The 19,073-nt window shown below is 38.2% G+C and overlaps 2 protein-coding genes across 2 annotated transcripts; one reads left to right on the top strand and one right to left on the bottom strand.

Moving 5' to 3' along the window:
* The first annotated feature begins 635 nt into the window (after positions 1 to 635).
* Positions 636 to 5,515, top strand: LOC133715372 (CDPK-related kinase 4-like). Its single transcript, XM_062141857.1, has 11 exons — positions 636 to 1,354; positions 2,041 to 2,171; positions 2,398 to 2,439; positions 2,533 to 2,641; positions 2,794 to 2,872; positions 3,191 to 3,487; positions 3,645 to 3,754; positions 4,004 to 4,108; positions 4,286 to 4,348; positions 4,769 to 4,936; positions 5,021 to 5,515. Exons 1-11 carry the CDS (start codon positions 818 to 820, stop codon positions 5,156 to 5,158), a joined length of 1,779 nt encoding a protein of 592 aa, XP_061997841.1. The 5' UTR covers positions 636 to 817; the 3' UTR covers positions 5,159 to 5,515.
* Positions 5,516 to 7,117: 1,602 nt separating this feature from the next.
* Positions 7,118 to 7,498, bottom strand: LOC133717030 (auxin-responsive protein SAUR32). The gene has a single exon (XM_062143653.1). It carries the CDS (start codon positions 7,496 to 7,498, stop codon positions 7,118 to 7,120), a length of 381 nt encoding a protein of 126 aa, XP_061999637.1.
* Between the last annotated feature and the right edge of the window lie 11,575 nt (positions 7,499 to 19,073).

The raw sequence follows: 19,073 nt of genomic DNA, 5'->3' as shown, positions 1-19,073 counted from the left end.
ATGCTAGCTTCGTCTATGTCCAATACTACTCTTGTGTTGTCAATTTATCAATTTAACTATAATAAAATCAAATGAAAGTTCACAAGTCAACTAATCGTGATAGCATCATTAGCGTGTAACAATGATAGCATCATTAGCGTGTAACAATGATTCACCTATATACATACTTGCATGCCAATATAACAGTTATCCTGTATTGAGGATCATACCATAACAGGTTCAAAGAACGTCAGTCAAAATCTTTCAAAACAACAGCTTCAAAAAATTTTCAAACAAACACAAAAGAACTAAAGATTCGACAATAACTCTCAATCAATCACAATGTCATCTCAATCCATACAATAAAATTTCATCGTTTATTTCTCTTATAATTAACTAATCGCCTTCTTACACCTTCATAATCAGATCGGATCGGATCGGATCATGTAACGGTATCACTAAAATGGTAATTAGTATATCACCTACAATTGACTTAATATAGACCTAATGTGATCCCAATATCAAATGTTCTAGACCTACACACAAGCCTAAATGATTAAAATCAACGGCCCCCATTTATACCATCCAACATTTAGTACCCCTGGTCAGCTGTCCACATTAGCATTATATATGTAGCAGTATCTCCCAGCTTTATTCAAAAACTTTAAAACCCCAAAATAAATACACAGCAAACATTTTCAACACATTCTCTCTTCTTATTCTCTTCTACCATCTTTCACTCTCTCCTCTCCCTTCGCGCCTCACTAAAGTCGTCACCGTCACCGTCCGATGTGCATACTTTGACCGCCGTCCAAATCCGAATCCCTAAGCTCAACCGATGGGGCATTGCTGCAGCAAAAGCGCCGCCGTTTCGGTGGCCAACAACAACCACGACCACCCGACCCCCGCCGCCGCCGTCTCCGTCCAGCAGTCTAAACACCCGCCGGTGCCGCCGAGCCCGGTCGCCGCCGGCGATGTGAAGAACACTCCGTCTCACTCGTTTACGGCGAGTCCGTTCCCGAGCCCGCTCCCGGCCGGAGTGGCGCCGTCGCCGGCAAGGACGCCGGGGAGGAAGTTCCGGTGGCCGTTGCCGCCTCCGTCGCCGGCGAAGCCGATCATGGCCGCGTTTCGGCGGCGGAGGGAGGCGAAGCCGAAGGACGGGCCGATACCGGAGGAGAATAATCACCAGGGCGGCGAAGAAGAAGGAGAGAGGGGGCTGGATAAGAGCTTTGGGTATGGGAAGAACTTTGGGGCGAAATTTGAATTGGGGAAGGAGGTGGGGCGAGGGCATTTTGGTCATACTTGCTCGGCTAAGGGAAAGAAGGGAGAGCTTAAGGGTCAGCCTGTGGCTGTCAAGATCATATCCAAAGCAAAGGTTTGGCTTATACTCTGATTTACGTGTTTTCGAAGCTTAGTTTGAATCAGTATGTGGTTACTTGATATAGCTTAGTGTGCTTCGTGTTTCGGAGCTGAAGCAATTAGTGTTTAGAGTATAAGGATCTCGAACCAAATCGATTAGGAAACAGTTTGAATGTGTGATTAGTTTTGGAGCATGGTTGTGTTTTCGAGTAGTGAAGACCTGGAAATGTAAATCAAAGTTGGAAGTTGAATGGGACTGGATTTTCAGATTTTTTTGAAGCTAACCTGGTAATTTTGTTAGTACATTATCAAGTATGCATTCTCCGCGGCTAAACGGGAGAGATTGAATGTAGGTAAATCTTTTAGCTGGGTTTTTTTTAGAGTCTGTTTTCCTCCGACTGTGAAACATTTTTCAAGGAGTTTTGTGTACTCCTATTAGTTAGTACTTCACTATGGACGGAATTAGAGGGTTTCGTGGAGTTTATTTGTCAATGTGCTGTTATGTTGTTGTTGTTGTAGCTCTTTGGGTTATGGAGCACATATCTAGTGTTATGTTGCATGTTATTTCAATCTGTATTGCTTTATTATTATCTTCATGGTCTATAGGGAAGGCACAATTCTTTACTTTCAATTGCATTATTTGGTCATCACACAAGTTTTTGTTTGAATCGTATTGGTTACTAATTAAGTGATTCTTTGCAGATGACAACAGCAATAGCTATTGAAGATGTCCGTAGAGAGGTGAAAATACTGAAAGCATTATCTGGACATAAGAATCTGGTCAAATTTTATGATGCATTTGAGGATGCCAATAATGTCTACATAGTCATGGAGTACGTATAATTTTGCTTTTAGTCTTATTCCTTCAAACCAATTTATAGGATTCATGATTCAGCCTTGTTGGAACATCATTTGTATTATGGTTTATGGTTTACTTTTATGAACACACACACACACACACAGAGCCTAGTCTTAGAACTGAGAAGAATGAACACTTTGTTGGCAGAAAAATCTGTTTTGAAATTTGATATGATTTTCTGTCATCTGTTTCACTTTCAGGTTGTGTGAAGGTGGAGAACTACTGGATAAAATTTTGTCCAGGTAGAATGATATTCTTTATATTGAAACTTCTAGTTGGGCACTTTCAGATTTATGATTTCAGTTTGATTTATTCTCAGTAACTCCTTGTGGCAGGGGTGGAAGATACACAGAAGAAGATGCTAAAGTTATTGTTGTGCAAATTTTAAGTGTTGTTGCCTACTGTCATCTTCAAGGTGTTGTGCATCGTGATCTAAAGCCAGAGGTACAGCTACATTCAGAGTTTCCACTTTCCACTACTTTCTTGCATTTGGATGGAATAGTATTGAAAGTCCCCTCCACATGTAGTTTGTTTTACATCTTCAGTTCTCGTCCAAACCTGTTACCAATTACTCTTTTCATTTGACTGCTTGGCAGAATTTTCTTTTTGCCACTAGAGAAGAGGATGCTTCAATGAGGGTTATTGATTTTGGTCTCTCCGATTTTATTAGGCCTGGTAATGCTTCCACATACTATTTTTCTTGGCTTCAAGAGATAATATGTTACTGCACTTTGATTCATGCCTTGGACTTCCTTTGTAATAGGCATTAAATAGTTTCTTGCTTGTATTAGTTGTGGTTGTTGTGTTTTTTGTTTTTTTCCTCTGAAGCTCTTCTGCATCATCTATTATTCTGTTTATTTCCTTGGATTGTTTAGGAGCCTTTTTCCTGACATGTTGGCCATATTGTTTGAAAAATAAAAATTGCCTTCCTAGAAATCAATATACAAGATCTTTAGTTATCATTTTCACAGAACCTTAGTTCTACTTGTGCAGATCAGCGCCTCAACGATATTGTTGGTAGTGCATACTATGTTGCACCTGAAGTGCTACATAGATCCTACAGTGTTGAAGCAGATATGTGGAGCATAGGTGTAATAACATATATATTGCTATGTGGAAGTAGACCTTTCTGGGCACGAACTGAATCAGGAATCTTCCGCTCGGTGCTAAGAGCTGATCCTAACTTTAATGATACACCTTGGCCCACAGTGTCCCCAGAAGCCAAAGATTTTGTCAAGAGGCTTCTGAACAAGGATCACAGAAAAAGAATGACTGCTGCTCAAGCTTTAAGTAAGTCAGTTTTTAATATTCAATACGATCTTCAGTGGATTCATAAATAATTGATATACTCTCTAGTATCTCATTGATTATGATATCGCAATAGTTTTTCCTGCTAGTTTCATGTATGTATAGTTATTTCGTTTTGATCTATCTGCTGTCTTCACAGCCCACCCATGGCTAAGGGATGAAAGACGAGCTGTGCCTTTAGATTTAGTAATCTACAAGTCGGTTAGGTCATATGTTCGTGCCACACCTTTCAGGCGTGCAGCAATGAAGGTAACATACATTCACAATAAGATGTGCTTTCCTAGTTTCGTCAACTGCCAAGGAAGGTGGAAAAAAAAAAAGAGAGGTTAAAATTAAAGATAACAAGTTTAGCTAAGCCTGGTTTATTGTAGAAGTTATACATTATTGAGTGGTGCAAGGCATGTATGAGCCACCTTTTGGGGCAATGTCTCTGTGTTTTCGGGTGTGTGTGTGTGATTTTGGCTGGGATCCTTTCTAAGCACCTTCTTGTTGTTACAGGCTCTCTCCAAGGCTATAACAGAAGATGAGCTCTACTATCTTAGGGCTCAGTTTACACTCTTGGAACCCAAACATGGATACGTGTCCCTCGATAATTTCAGAACGGTTAGTCATGGTTATATTCTCTTTAACGGTCCCTCTTTTAGCACATTTTAGCTCCTTTTTTTAGTCTCTTGTGGCATTTACTCAATATATTCAACATACTTTTAGTATACAGTTTTGATTTGTTTATCTGTCATCGTCCTTTCATGAACTTTTGACTCATGGTGAATTAAAGTGCAGGCTCTCATGAAAAATTCAACTGATGCCATGAAGGAGTCGAGGGTTCATGACATCATAAATGTGGTATGAGATACATTTCATTTCACTTTAATTTCGATAATGCACATCTCCCATATCTGTTTTTCACTTAATGTGTAGTATATTCCTGTATGACATTTGAAGTTGAGGGTGGATCTTTAATCATATTATACTGCACACTGCTGTATATATGGGGAATACGCGTAGTCTGTCTTACTGAAGGTTATGTTTAATGAAACAATGAAAGAGAAAAGGAACCATATTATTTTTAAAAGGGGACTCTGGAATATCTCAGCATGAAATTTCATCTCTTTGGATTTTCCGTTGCTGGCTTGTCTTATCTATTGGCAGACCCAGCCTGTTGCAGAATATGATACAATTGAGAAACAAAACTACTTGTATTTCATTTGTTGTGGCTTTTGCATGATGGCATATTCTCATATTTTTCTTGGCTTTTACTTTAAGATGGAGCCACTCGCGCACAAGAAATTGGACTTTGAAGAGTTCTGCGTTGCCGCAATAAGTACATATCAGCTAGAAGCTCTTGAAGGGTGGGAGAAGATTGCGAGTACGGCTTTTGAGTGTTTTGAAAGGGAAGGAAACCGGGTCATCTCTGTTGAGGAGTTGGCACAGGTACGCACATCACTTTTGCATAATACAACTCCTTGGTTCTAATTTCAAACTTGCAAACTCAAGAAAAGTTCAAACATTGTGCAGGAAATGAATCTGGGTCCTACATCTTACTCTCTACTCAGAGACTGGATCAGAACCTCCGACCGAAAACTTAGCTTCCTTGGATACACCAAATTTTTGCATGGTGTGACAATACGTACTTCCAATACTAGACACCGATGAAGGTAATCGGGGATATAGAAATTTTTCACAAATTTTTTTTCTCAAAACTTTATCCCTTTGGAGAGTAAGGTGAAAGTTGAGTGTCTTTAGAGGTTGAGATTGAAGTAATAGGGGTCCATTCCATTAATTTGTGTGATTGTATGTAAAAGAACTGTTCAAGACCCTTGGTCGTATATCAAGATCTTTGTAAAAAATAATGTGTATACTGTTGTACAAGTGTTCGAATTGTTGAGATCCTTCGAGGCAATACAAATCAAGAAAAGCCTTCACATTTGGGTATCGAATTATTTGTCAGTTGACGAAGTTTTGTAAGACACTTCTACCTAAGAATTTATAACAGTTGCTTTGTTATTTCAACTCTGTGACTTTGATTATTCGATTCCCATTGATCAATAAGGAAGCAGGGTTGTCCTTTGGAGATGATTAGTATTGGTGTGAAGCGCCTCGTTGTGTTTGGGTTGAGAGCTGACCTGAATTGGCGTCTGATTTTGTGTATCCAAAACCAAAATGACCTAATTAACTATTACCAATTGGTGCTGGTACAGATCAAGCCACTTTCATATTCATGAAAAGCTTGCTTGCTTACAGGCTTTGACAACCTGCCAATACAAACATGAAACATGCTAGTTGCTTGCGGTTTCAGTTGACCTTTGGAAGCCAATTTATAATTTAAGAGCGGCTTCAGCCATTCAAACCTGTTTGAAATAAAAGCACGTTCCATGCCCCAATTAGACTCGTTCAATTTTCTTACCTCTTCAGAATCCAGAATAAACAAAAGACTACTATTAGCAGATTGATTTCCAGAAACTACGTACGTAGGTATACGAAAGCAAAACCATAACAATTACATCGAGATTGAACTCGACACTACTTTGACATCCTATCCAATATGAAGTCGTGATGACTTAAAAATGAACACAGTTTGATTAGTACGCAACTCTTCCTAGTTAATTTCCTCTTAAGCTTGATTTTAGTCAAATTTCGTCTTAAGCTTGATTAGAGTTTTGATTAAGTTGACGTTTTTGATTTTGTTAATTTCGTCTTAAGCTTGATTAGAGTTTTGATTATGTTGACGTTTTCAATAAGATATGAATGACTAGACGTCCTCGGATATAATTACTATAGTTGTCAAGATCATAGTTAATTTCCCCTTAAGTTATATGTAAGAGAAGATTAATCATATACCTAGGCTAGCTTTCACAATTTAAACAAAGAACAAACTGATCTATCAAAATGCAAAAAAAAAGGCTCTGGTACTCTGAAATATGGAATAGTAAGAGTTCACGAAGCTGGAAAAAGGCCAAGAATGTTTCTTAGTAGACTATATTCGTGGTAGACTTGATAGAAACTTCGAATCTAACGATGTATAAGTTATAAGTAGTTTTTCTCTCTCATTATTGACCGTCTAATTTCTGTAATGGTATACACGTGTCATGTGTATTGATAGAATTTTCTTCCCAGGATAACCATTACTATATTGATAGAAATTTCTTATAGAATTTTCTTCCCGGGATAACCATTACGATATTGATAGAAATTTCTTCCCGAGATAACCATTACAAAAAGCATTACCCAATTAGCCAAAAAAACCCAATCATATATTCTTATCTTAAGAGTCAAGATGCCATATATGCACCACATAAAACCTTTACCCCCTTGCAAGATTGCCACATTACGGAAAAGGAGGTGCCAGCTTACTTATATGGTTTTCACATCAAGAATATTAGAAAGAAAAAGAACAATGACGAAATAAAGAGGAAAATTGAAGGCACCCAAATTGTGAGCTTTCTTTATTGATGAATAAAGTTCAAACAATATAACCAAAATCAAAACCCTATTGCAATGATCATCTTTTTCATCATCATCAAAATTAAAAACCAATTATCGTCCCGAAGAATTAGATAAAAAGAAACCGCAGGACATAGTATTTACAAATCAAACTATATATGACATCACATATCAAGCCCTAAAACACCACACATGGTGATGATGATGGTGGTGGTGCTGCTCATAGTTGACCGCCGACTTCTCCTTATCAATCAAGCCCTCAACGGCGAGGAACTCCTCCACGTGGCACGGGATAGTGATCGGACCGTCGTGGTCGAAACCGTACTCCTTCTCGGCTTCCTCCAGCAGCTGAATGAAGAGCGGGTGGTTGATGTGAACCACCGGAATCACAAACCTCTGCTGCTCCTCGCCCTGGCCCACTATCACCGCCATACACCCTTTTGGGATGTCCATCGCTTCCTTCTTCAGAAAGTGAAAACTCAGATGATTCTGGTGGCTGTGGTGGTGGTGGTGGTGGTGCACCTTGTCACCGCCGCCGCCGATGAACCCCATTTTTTCAAGAAGGTACGAAACCACCCTCGTCTTGACAATCTTTTTGAAACAGAAAACAACAAAACAATAAGAAAACTAAAACTAAAGGAACTGGGCTGTCTCTGTTATAAGAAAACAGAAAAAGGCCAAGGATCGGAGGCAGAGATTGCGAGCTTGAAGATGGTTAGGGCAGAGTCGGTGAGGGATTTGGGAATATTGCTCATGATAAACTATGACCAACAACCCACATATATATCTTGAAGAAGAAGAGAGAAAGATAGAGTGAGAGGTTTTTGGAGAAGCAGAGGCTTAGGGTATTTATATAGTTGGTGCCTTGGTGGGGGAGGTTTGTTCTAGGGTTTGCTTACCTTATACACAAAGGTAACTAATTGGTCGTCTATCAGAGATAGAGTTTACGCGAAATTGGATATGTTTTCATTTACAGCTGGATAATTACCAAAGATCATGGCTTATGATTTGATAACGTTATATTTAGGGTTGTATTAGGACGCTAATAAACGTCATTAATATAAACAGATATAAATAATACTATAAAAGTAATAATTGGATTAGTCAAGAAGATCCGCGTGTATTAAAGCCATAATACGTTTACTTCAAGAAGAATTCAGATTGAATTTTTTAATTCAAAGGAAAAAATCAAATTTGGTCATTGAGCGAAGCAGCTAAGCCACGTGGACAACTAGTGTGCCACGCAACGTCAGCAAAAGGGGGTCCCTTGAGTCACAATCTTTGTGACCGACAGAGAGGTGTCATGTGCAAATATGACCTTTTTAGGGATCGAACAATTGGCCACTAAGGCCGACGATAGGGGGGTTTTAAGCTTGTTCCATACTTCCACACTCTAATTAGGTCTCCTTATATGTTAAATTTTAAAAATTGAGAGAGGGGTTTCGAAATTTTAAGTGCGTAATTGGTGGAGTGGACGTATAATGTTACAGGATCATTACAAAGACTCTTTTATTATGCTAATAAAACATGTTTTGGAATGTGATAATTTTTTAGATATGAAACATAAATGTGATAATGATTTAGTATGAGATATTTATCCTAATCTCTAAATCAATGGTGCAAATATGTTACGGGAGAAGACCGCGCCACTAAAATCTTTCTCCTAATAACCTTGAACATGTCCAATTGTTCATGTAGACATCCGCCAGTGTCACGTCATTATATGTATTTTTAATTTTATTAATTGAAATATTTTTTTTTATATAGAAATAAATTTTATTTGATTATCATATTAGCAAATAGGGTCCCGGCCCAGCTCAAATTTAGGACCGGATTCTGTAGGGCTGGCTCGGTAACAGTAACCGAATTTTTTGCTCTAACACCGCTACCGAACCGAAACTCATCGGTTCTGAATTTTTTGAACCGCCGCCGATACCGATAGATCGGTTACCGATGAATCGGTATACCGACTTTGCGGCTCGGTTTCGGTTTGTCGACCGACGTTGCGGCGGCAGTGAGGAAGAACAATGGCCCTCCTAATTCCAGATCTAGAAATTCAGTTGGAGATCCGATTTTTGATTCATATCTAGAGGTGAAAGAAGAAGTGGAGGAATGAATAAGTAAAATGATGAGAAAATGGAGGAAGAAGCAAAAGAATATAAGAAGAACAAGAGCCAGAAATGGAGAGAGAGATAGAGAGCAAAAAGCCAGAAAGTGAGAGAACAGAGGAGAGAGAAACAGAGAGAACGAAGAAGATGACTCGAAACACATTTTAATTTTCATCATTTCTGATTCCATTTAATTACTTGCTTTTCCTTAACTTTACACAAGCAAGCATGTGGCCTGGTGGTAAGAGGCTCGAGTTTGTTGTGATGTTGGCAAAGGTTCGATGCTTGGCAGACGCAAGAGCGTAGGATTTTTTGGAATTAAATCCAGAAACTGCTATCTCGGTTGGTTCGGTAACACCGAACCTATGCAATTGGTTGTACCGCTACCGAGCCGATAACTTTGCTTCGGTACGGTAGTACCGTGCCGTACCTTCGGGTACCGGATTTGTCGGCGCCGAGGCCACCGGTTCGGCCGGTTTTCGGCTGGTTTCAGTAGGTATGGTAATTTAAGCCAGCCCTAGGATTCTGTGCCAGATATGAATGCAAAATTGTTGTGAAGAAAGGTAATGTGGGACCATTTTTCTATTGTGTGGTGTTATCCACAGAGATGCGTGTGCTCCATATATCTTGGACCCTCAATGTGAAAACTTAGTTTAATCATTAGAGTTTTGCTTAGTTCTAATTACTTAATTAGACCCACAAAATGGGAATGGTTTAGCTGTAGTTCCACATTTGTTTAAGTCAAAGACTGAAAGGCTAAAAGTGATTCTAGCTAGAGAGAGCATCCAAGGGAACAAGAACATTCTTGATGCTCTTTTGCTTTTGTTTCCCTTCTTTCTTTTGGCTCTCCCAACTTCCTTTGAACGAAGGCAAGTTTAAATGCGAAACAAATCAACAACGAACTTTTTACACTAATTATTTTCATATTATGTTTCAGAAAATGTAAAGTAGTTTTAACGGTAAAAGATAAAATTAAATGACTATGAGGATTTTTTATTTTTTTTGTGAAAATCTTTATTGATCAATTTTTATTCATACCTCTAAAATTGACATTTGGACCTCCGCACTTAATAGACCTCTAACTTATTTTTACAAATAATCAATTTGCTATCTATACCTCCTAATTTTCCCACAATGCCCTTCATTCAATAAAACCAATAAAAGTCTTTTGTTAAAAAATAGCTTCTATTCATACTTTCAAAATTGAAATTTAGACTCTCTTTTTCCAAGTGATAGAAGAAACTCACAGCTAAGTTACCAGTTCAAACCAAAAAGATGAATAAAAAAGAAAAGATAGATATTGAAACATTCCAAATTCTTCATTGTCCTGTGTGACCTTTCCATCCCTAAAATCGCAATTCAGTAGATTTACCAGAATACGACAAAAAAAAAAGAACCTGCATTTCACTAAATCTAGTCTTATATCAAATCTTCTATACAAACCATTTGAGAACCGCATATGAAAACCCAAAAAAATTACCATTTGAATCTTAATGTTTGATTGTAGATGCTTGTTTACTATCGATTGAAAAAAAGAATTATTTCTATCAGACCCTAGGGTAACATTCTTCCTCCCTCTAATTCACAAAATCCAGTCTCAAATTAAAATCTTTATACATATACCGAATTCAAACCACACATGAAACCCATCTAATTAATCTTAATGACTAAATTAATCTTAATGACTGACCCTATTTGCAATCTCCATGAACCTAAAGAAATGAAATCGACAAAATTCAACATTCAATTCTTAGCGATTTCCTCAATTGAAGCCACCGCATGGTTCCATGGATGCTTTGCTCAATTATTGAATTGTCACTTTCTTCTATAGATTTTGATATATATTTTAGAGTTTATGTTAGAGGAGAAAGTTTTCTCTAAGTTGAAGACTACGTACTATTTGTAGAGATAAGACCCCCCTTATCTTTTGTGTTTTTATTGGTAATTTGACATAAGTTGACAAAATCAACTATCACTTAGAAAAAGAGAGATGTCTATATATACCAATTTTATATGTATGACTAGAAACTCCCATGATCAAATTAATTTTTTTTTTTTTCGGGAAAGTATGATCAAATTAATTGTTGATGATAGTTCTTCACTATAACATCCATCCAATTTGGGCTTTTGATTTCTTTATTAATTACATTTGCTGAACAAGAGTCCATAAGTTTAAAGAATCTAGAACCAAGAACCAAAGCCCAAGCCGATGTGTCATGTAAGACTTGGCATTCTGAACTTATTTGATACGTCTACCTTCACTATAACATCCAACCAATTTGGGCTTTTGTATTATTTCAATTATATTCTTGATGAACAAGAGTCCATAAGTTTAAAGTCCAATAGCAAAAGCCACCGTGTCATATTAAGACTTGGCGCTGGCAACTTGTTTCATTTGACCTGCGGGTTTGGCCGGGCGAGCTTTATTGACCCACGGATTTGGGCACGGACAAAAGCTCGCCCGGCCCATCAAAGAAAAGCCTGGTCTGGCTTGAAGAAAAGCCCCTTTCCTACGTAGGCATAAGGTAGGGTTAGGACGGAGAGTTCAAAGCCCAGACTCTGCCCAGAGCCCGAATAAGGCCCGGCCCGAAAAGCCCATTGATAATATATATGCGTGTGTGTGTGTGTGTATTTCAACATGCATGCATTTCAACCATTAGTCAATGCGTAACATCTTTAACCACAATTGTGAAAAACATATCACACATATATAATGATCCCTTTAAAGGGTTTTCAGTTTCTTCCTTAATTCCCCTGTGTTTCAAAATTAATAGTGGCTCATCCTTATTATCATTTTTATTTTCTGCTTCACGTTTCTTTTTCTCTTTCTTTCTTAAAGAGAGAAAATGAAAAACCCTAGCTTCCATTTGATAAGTGGTTAAAAATACAGTCGTATCTTCATAATTGCTTAACTATTGAGTATTTTATTGGCCTAGTTTAATCTAACTATATCATATTCTTGCTTTATTAGGTCTGGGACTTGGATGATGGAATTGAACAATTAAAGACCCAAAGGAGTTGCTGTGCTTGGACTTAGAGGTGGACAAGTTGACTTTATTGGTTAATTGCTTTGTATAATTATCTTTAAGGAGGAGATAAGTGTTCCCACGTGCCTTGCTCTCCATTCTTTCTTCTATCCATTGGAAGGCATCTCTCTTGCCGCAGCCCAAGCTCCAAATACTCAGAACCAATAACCCTTAATCAAGGGGGAGTGAAGGAAACCGAGTAAGTAGGAAGAGCCCAATCTCCTTGAAATCAGAGAATCAAGATGGACATCATTTCAAGACGGAAGAAGATCTCCAGATTAAACCAGATTCTGAGAAGAAGTGGAAAGCAATTAAACTTCATCAAATGGCTCCTAGTATTTTGGGGATTGGATTCTTCTTCAGATTTTCTTGGGGCAAAAGTGAAAGGTTATAAAGAGAGGTTGGAGCAGATTTCTCTTCTCTCTTCTTTTCCTTCAACCTAAGTTTGTCTTCTGCGTTGTACTCTTCAAAACTTATGGATCTTTTTGCTTTCATTTTTCTTATGGAGAACTAATCTCCTAGCTAAGGCTAGGGGAGAAACTTTGGATTTCCTATGTAGTTTTTATTAGTTCAATTCGACAAGAACTTCAAAGCAAATTCAGTTTTTGGATGTTCAAGTTTAATTTATGCATTTACTTTTTGATTGATTGATGGGTATTTGATAATCTATTTCATAGGATCAGCCATGTTTTTCCTATTGTGTAGTAAAAATATCCATGCTTTTGAGACTAAGTAGAGTTGCAGATTGATAAATAATTTCGTTGGAATTGTGTCTTGATAGGTTGTTGCCATAGGTACAGGTTATACTTGAACTATTCCTAGAGAAATTGATTGGGCCTTGTGTATTTGAACCACCTTAAATTGAATTCATCCTTAGTGTCAGTTTTCTTGAATAAGTTTCGAGGAAAAGAGTCGAATTAATATGATTGCATAGGTGATTTAAGGCGGAACCCCGAAACCTTAGTGAATGTCCTTATTGAATTTTCTCCTCAACTAAACTCATTCAAATTGTTTTCTTTTCAGTTTATTCATCATTCTGTGTTTTTCTCACTGCTCTCGGCGGAAATGACACTCGTACTTCTGAGTCTATACTACTATGCGACTCCTGCACTTGGGATTAGCAAGCACCATTAATCTCTTAAAATGAAAAATCCATTTCCACATTCATATAGATAATGACATTATAAATTTAAGCCGAGCCCTGGCCCAATTAAATAGCCCGCGAGGCCTTAGGCCTAGAGCTGGGTTTAGGCTTTGATTTTTCAGAAAAAGCCCGGCCGACCCGAACCCGTTAATTTTGGACAGGGCTGGGCCGACCCGGTCCATTGACGATCCCTACACATACCTACACATACTGGCACTGCAGAATGGTATAATCTCATACTAGTCTTGGTGTAATACACTGCCAGAACATAGTTAACATCAGAATCCTTCTTTGGAATAACATCTAATAGCTTTGTACATCACTGCAACCTCAATCCTTATGAGAAATCTAAACAAAATTAACTGCTTTGGCTGGAAATTTCATTAAAACTTCTCAATCAGATCAAGCATATCTCACTGTTTTTGTCCATACAAGCATAAAAGTGATACCACAATTTTTGTTCATACAAGCATAAAACTGATATTGAAAAACTGTTTTGCAGCAGAAAACATAGCATATCTCAATTGCACGCCACAGTTCACAGGTCCTCATCCCAGATATCCTCTATGGCTGTTCTGGAACTCCTAGCTACATACACACAAACATCTCTCGAATCATCTGCAACCTTCAATGCGATGAATGACTTTTGCAAGCGACTATCACGATGAGCGCACTGGACTGATTCCGCATAAGCAAATGCTGTCGAAGCATCCTCGGTACAAAAAAGACTAAAGGAAATGTTATGAAGTTTGGATATTTGATTGGTGGTTGGGAAGAAGAAGAGGTAAACAAGATATTTGCGATAGTTAAATGACATTTCTGAATATATAGAGAAAATTGGGTTATTGCAACTTCACTCTTTGGTTTGTTCCTACAAGTTTCTTGTGTGCGTGTTGGCATCCCTATACAATGCTCTAAAGAAATCATCCGAGTCAGTCCTATGATTTAGGAAGGTCGATTTTGGGGAAGTATCTTTTGGGCTTTAAGTTATTGCGTTTCAAAGATATTTGCAACTGTTAAAATCGTGGTATTAAAGTCCTGATCGTTTTAGGATTTATTGGACATCTCTTATTGAAAGTTCTTTCCTATTAGGAGTCGTATTAGGGTTGAGTCATGATTGAGGATCTGTGATCTCACTACTAGAATTTTGGCCTCAGACATCGGTTCCTGGCCGATGTTAAAAAAAAAATCTACCTATGTCTTAGTGGGTGATATTAAAGATCACGAAAAAAAAAGACATCAGTTAAAAATTGATGTTTCATAACAAAATAGACATTGGATAAGCAACAAGAATCGATGTAAAACCGTTATTATGATGACATATTGGTGTGTTTAGATATTGTTAAATCTACATATTTTAACATTTAATGCTTAATGAAGTATAGGTCTAACAACACAAGTATTATTTCTAACATAGTTACTCGTTCTAGAAACGATGTTTTATACTATGTCACACATCGGTATCATTAAACTTTTGCTTGTTGTTTATGAGCTTCACGGGTATTTTCCATATATCCCACTATTTAAGATTCAATCTACATTCTTTAGTATTGCAGGAACGATGTCCATTATTATGTTAAACATCGTTTCCTTTTATAAACTGACACTACAAGAAATTTGGGTATATGCAACGGGTTTATATGCAAGGAGTTAAAATTCCTTGCATTTGGTTTGATATTACCAAGAATTATACAAGTCCTTGCATTTCGTTTGGAGATAATGCCAGGAACACACAAAGTCCTTGCATTTTGTTTGTTAAAATATAAAAAACGTAAAAGTCTTTGTATTTGGTATTCATTTCCTTGCATAATTGGTTGGGCGGGATCTTTGGCGTTCATTCAATTCCTCGCCTCCGTTTGAAATTTGATTCCCTTTTTGTTTTTTCCTCCATTCAATTTCCCATTCTGCTCCTTTCACTCCCTTCTCTTTCTTTCTATTCATCATGACATCAAACATGTATGTAACTCATACATCAAACACTATCAACCAATCCCACAAATTAATCAAATTTTCTTGAAATGAAGAAACGATCAATCCGCATCCACTTTTTTTTTTTTTTTTTGGGTGCAAAATGTGCCAAAACCATTTTAAAAATTGAAGCAATGCATACCTGTGAGGCATGAGGGTACATACGTCCTTTCCTTGTATGCTTGGTTGGCATGAGGGAACCTCCCCCCGGACTCGGTTGTTGGATTATTTGTCCTATCGGTTTCCACTATAATTTTCTGAAAATACCCCCATTCGGGCAAATTAATTTCCTTCAAATTTGTGTCCAAGCGCCAATTAGTTTTAGGCATCCGCTTTCTCATGACCCTCTAAACCGCTAAAGCCCCTATAAATTCTCTCACTCAAAATGTACCAATTTTTGTACCCAACTGACTCTCTCTTTCTCTCTACCCACTCTCCCTCTCTCTCTTTACCTTCTATGGGAATTGAAGCTCTGGTCTGGTTTCCATGGCGGTTCTCTGGTCTCCATGAGGACGTCAACTCCCCGAGCCATAAACCCTAAACACAATTGACTCTATTCTCTCTTTCTCTCTCTCCCTCGCTCTTTCTCTCTCTTTACCCTCTCTCGAAATTGAAGCTCTGGTCTGGTTTCCATGAGGACGTCGACTCCCCGAGCCATAAACCCTAAACCCGATTGACTCTCTTTGTCTCTCTCCCTCGCTCTCTCTCTACCCTATCTCGGAGTTGAAACTCTGGTCTGGTTTCCATGGCGGTTCTCTGGTTTCCATGACGACGACGACTCGGCGAAGCCAAATGACGCCGGAACAAGTCTTTCCGGCCACCGAGGACTCTTCGTTCATGACGACGACGACTCCCTGGGGCCAAACGAAGCCGGAAAGCCGGCAAGAGTCCACCGATGCCTCTTCGTTCATGACAACGACGACTCCTGAGGTCAGATGACGGCGAAAGCGTGGTGCCTAAACCCTGAGTTGCAGCAATTGTATGAGAGTCCATGGCGGTTCTCTGTTTCCATGACGACGACTCCCCGAGGCCAGACGACGCCGGAAAGCGGGCAAGAGGCTACCGAGGACTCTTCATCCATTCCAGCGTTGTCTTGCTCTTGGGACTCGGCGTCGTCGTCATGGAAACCAGAGAACCGCCATGGACTCTCATATAAGAATACTTGAATCAGAATACAATATAAGAATTTGTTTTGGTTTGCTTTAATTTGTTTGTTATCTTTGTTTAGGTTTAATTTGCATTAATTTATAGTGTATTACATCGGGAAAGACACCTTTGATGATCAGCATATCGTTAGTCCTCTTGAACTTCAGCATACATGTCACGGTCTGATGGATGAATCTGTCATTCTCTTCCTCTTGTATGACAAGAAGGAGGGCTATCGTTTTGGGACTATAACTTGAGAGACTTATGGTAAGACCTTCTCTTTCTATATTTACATAAATCAGAAATTTACAGCTATATTTGCTAATTAGTTAACATGTATAAATTTATTTTCAATAAATAGGCCTCATGGGACACTGACTATTGCCCATCGTGTTGCTGAGTTAAAGGACTACAATTTTCACCGTTTGTGTTTCGCAAGTACCAAGGATGCTTCGACAACATTTGCTTATGCGGAATCAGTCCAGTGCGCTCATCGTGATAGTCGCTTGCAAAAGTCATTCATCGCATTGAAGGTTGCAGATGATTCGAGAGATGTTTGTGTGTATGTAGCTAGGAGTTCCAGAACAGCCATAGAGGATATCTGGGATGAGGACCTGTGAACTGTGGCGTGCAATTGAGATATGCTATGTTTTCTGCTGCAAAACAGTTTTTCAATATCAGTTTTATGCTTGTATGAACAAAAATTGTGGTATCACTTTTATGCTCTCCACAATATCTGCTGCCTCCGAAACCTTAACAGGTCCACTAAAGACTTCAAGAACATCAACCTGCATTGTCAGTTGATAACTTTCAGCTTGCATTTGTATTGCGTTTAAGGGAAAAACATTAAGAGAGAAGAAAAAGAAAAGATACGCCAGTTCTTACCTCCTCAACCACCTTCTTATACATTTTTTCCCAGGAATTATAATCACCTGCCTTGGTGCAGAATAAATTGTAGTATTTCGTTGATGACATCAAAAATTTGTTACTCACATATGAAACTGGTGATCAATCACTACTACAAATATGACTTTTAATGACAATGTTTAGATGACATTTGCTCAAAAACGTCATTAAATACCCTTTCTATTACGTTTTTTATGACGCCGTTTGGGAATGCGGTGAAACGGTAGAGTAGCAAGGATAGTGTAGTCTTCACGGAGCAATCGGATTGGAGGCATTTTTCGGCGGATGAGAGACTGAAGAGGACCCTTGTCCTAACGTCCAGGTTCAAAGGCAAGCCGATGTCCTTCAACAACAATCAGGTATAGCTTTGAAACCATATCTTATTCTGGATTGTACAAATTTGTAGTCACTCAGTCTCAATTACTCAATAGCATGATATTTCAGCTGGTTATTTATCAAGGAACTGCTGGATATAAATGTTTGTTTAATTTTTAATGAGTATTGACATTATAATCATCATGTGACACACAAACTGCTGGACATATTTATGATATTACTGTAGTCAATAGAATGATATTTCAGCTGGTTAATTGAATTTACTTGTATGGGTACTTGACAGTTGACATGGCTAAACTGTCATACACTTGAATGCTTGAATGGTTAATTGAATTTACTTGTATGGTTACTCGACACAGCTAAACTGTCATACACTTGAATGCCTGAATGCTTCTTATTTTGGACAGGGTCATCCAATGGAGATCAGCAAGTTTTTTTTTTTCAGAGTCCTACCCATGGGACAACAAATTTTGGACTTATATATAAAGATGGCATAATCATGAGTGTGGATTCCAGAACCGTTCTCACAGATGATTTTAATCAGATAGGTAAACTAGGATCCAGCTCCTCTAAAGTGAGGAGGATGTGAATTTACTTCAATTTAATAAAATTTAGGCTCTCCGTCTAATCTAAAGGTTCTAACAAGTGACACATCACTCTTCCACAAATAATTTTTGGTTTTTAGTCTAAACCACAGTTAACTTGCCGTTAACCCAAGAAATTTCGCGTTTGCTTTCTTTGTGCTTCCATGGCAATTCATGGTTGAACCAAGAAGAAGAAGAAGAAGAAGAAGAACTTGCATTGAATCCAGACTGAGGCCGTCAGATAATGGATTACATGCATAATTTTATGTTTTTTAGTGTACAATACATGATGAGGGAAAGCTGATGACTACCTGCATAATTGGATAAGAATATTACATAATCTCTCAGCGGCTCTTTCTTTGCGAGCACTTGTCAACTACTATTTTAATGTCTTCTTGCTTTCTAGAAAGAATGAACAATTGAATGGTAAGTCAATAACAGCTAGCACGATTTTTTCTTTCTTTCTTTTCTTCAACCATGGATGAGTTGCCATGGAAGAACAGAGAAGCAAACGTGCGCAGCAACTCCAAGCCAAATCCCTAATTTTTTTTTCCTTTTTTGGCTAACGGCAAGTTAACGGTGGTTTAGACGAAAAATCAAATATTGGTGGAAGAGTGATGTGTCAATTTCCAGGACCTTTAGATTAGACGGAGAGTCCAGATTTTATGAAATTGAAGTAAATTCACACCCTCCTCACTTTAGAGGAGGTAAACTATGTTATAGTTGTTTTTTTTTTGTTGAGTAATTTGCATGATAAAAGTCTGACCGTTATGATTCACTAGCTACTACACAAAAACATTCAATGACGTTTGAAAAACATCATAAAATGGTTTTCATGGCGTTTTTCAAACGTCATGCAGAACGTCGTCTCTACTGTGCCGTCTTATGTGGCATGAATCGATGACATGA

Source organism: Rosa rugosa, chromosome 6, assembly GCF_958449725.1.
Source record: "Rosa rugosa chromosome 6, drRosRugo1.1, whole genome shotgun sequence".
Lineage (NCBI taxonomy): Eukaryota > Viridiplantae > Streptophyta > Magnoliopsida > Rosales > Rosaceae > Rosa > Rosa rugosa.
Note: the sequence above shows the minus strand (reverse complement) of the source record. Positions and strands in the feature narration are given on the sequence as shown.

Excerpts from the sequence above, each read along its gene's own strand:
- LOC133717030 (XM_062143653.1), bottom strand. The coding sequence starts at position 7,498 with ATGGGGTTCATCGGCGGCGGCGGTGACAAGGTGCACCACCACCACCAC.
- LOC133715372 (XM_062141857.1), top strand. The coding sequence starts at position 818 with ATGGGGCATTGCTGCAGCAAAAGCGCCGCCGTTTCGGTGGCCAACAAC. Across the intron at positions 2,172-2,397 it reads AATGTCTACATAGTCATGGA|GTTGTGTGAAGGTGGAGAAC; the intron begins GTACGTATAATT and ends TTTCACTTTCAG. Across the intron at positions 3,488-3,644 it reads GACTGCTGCTCAAGCTTTAA|CCCACCCATGGCTAAGGGAT; the intron begins GTAAGTCAGTTT and ends CTGTCTTCACAG.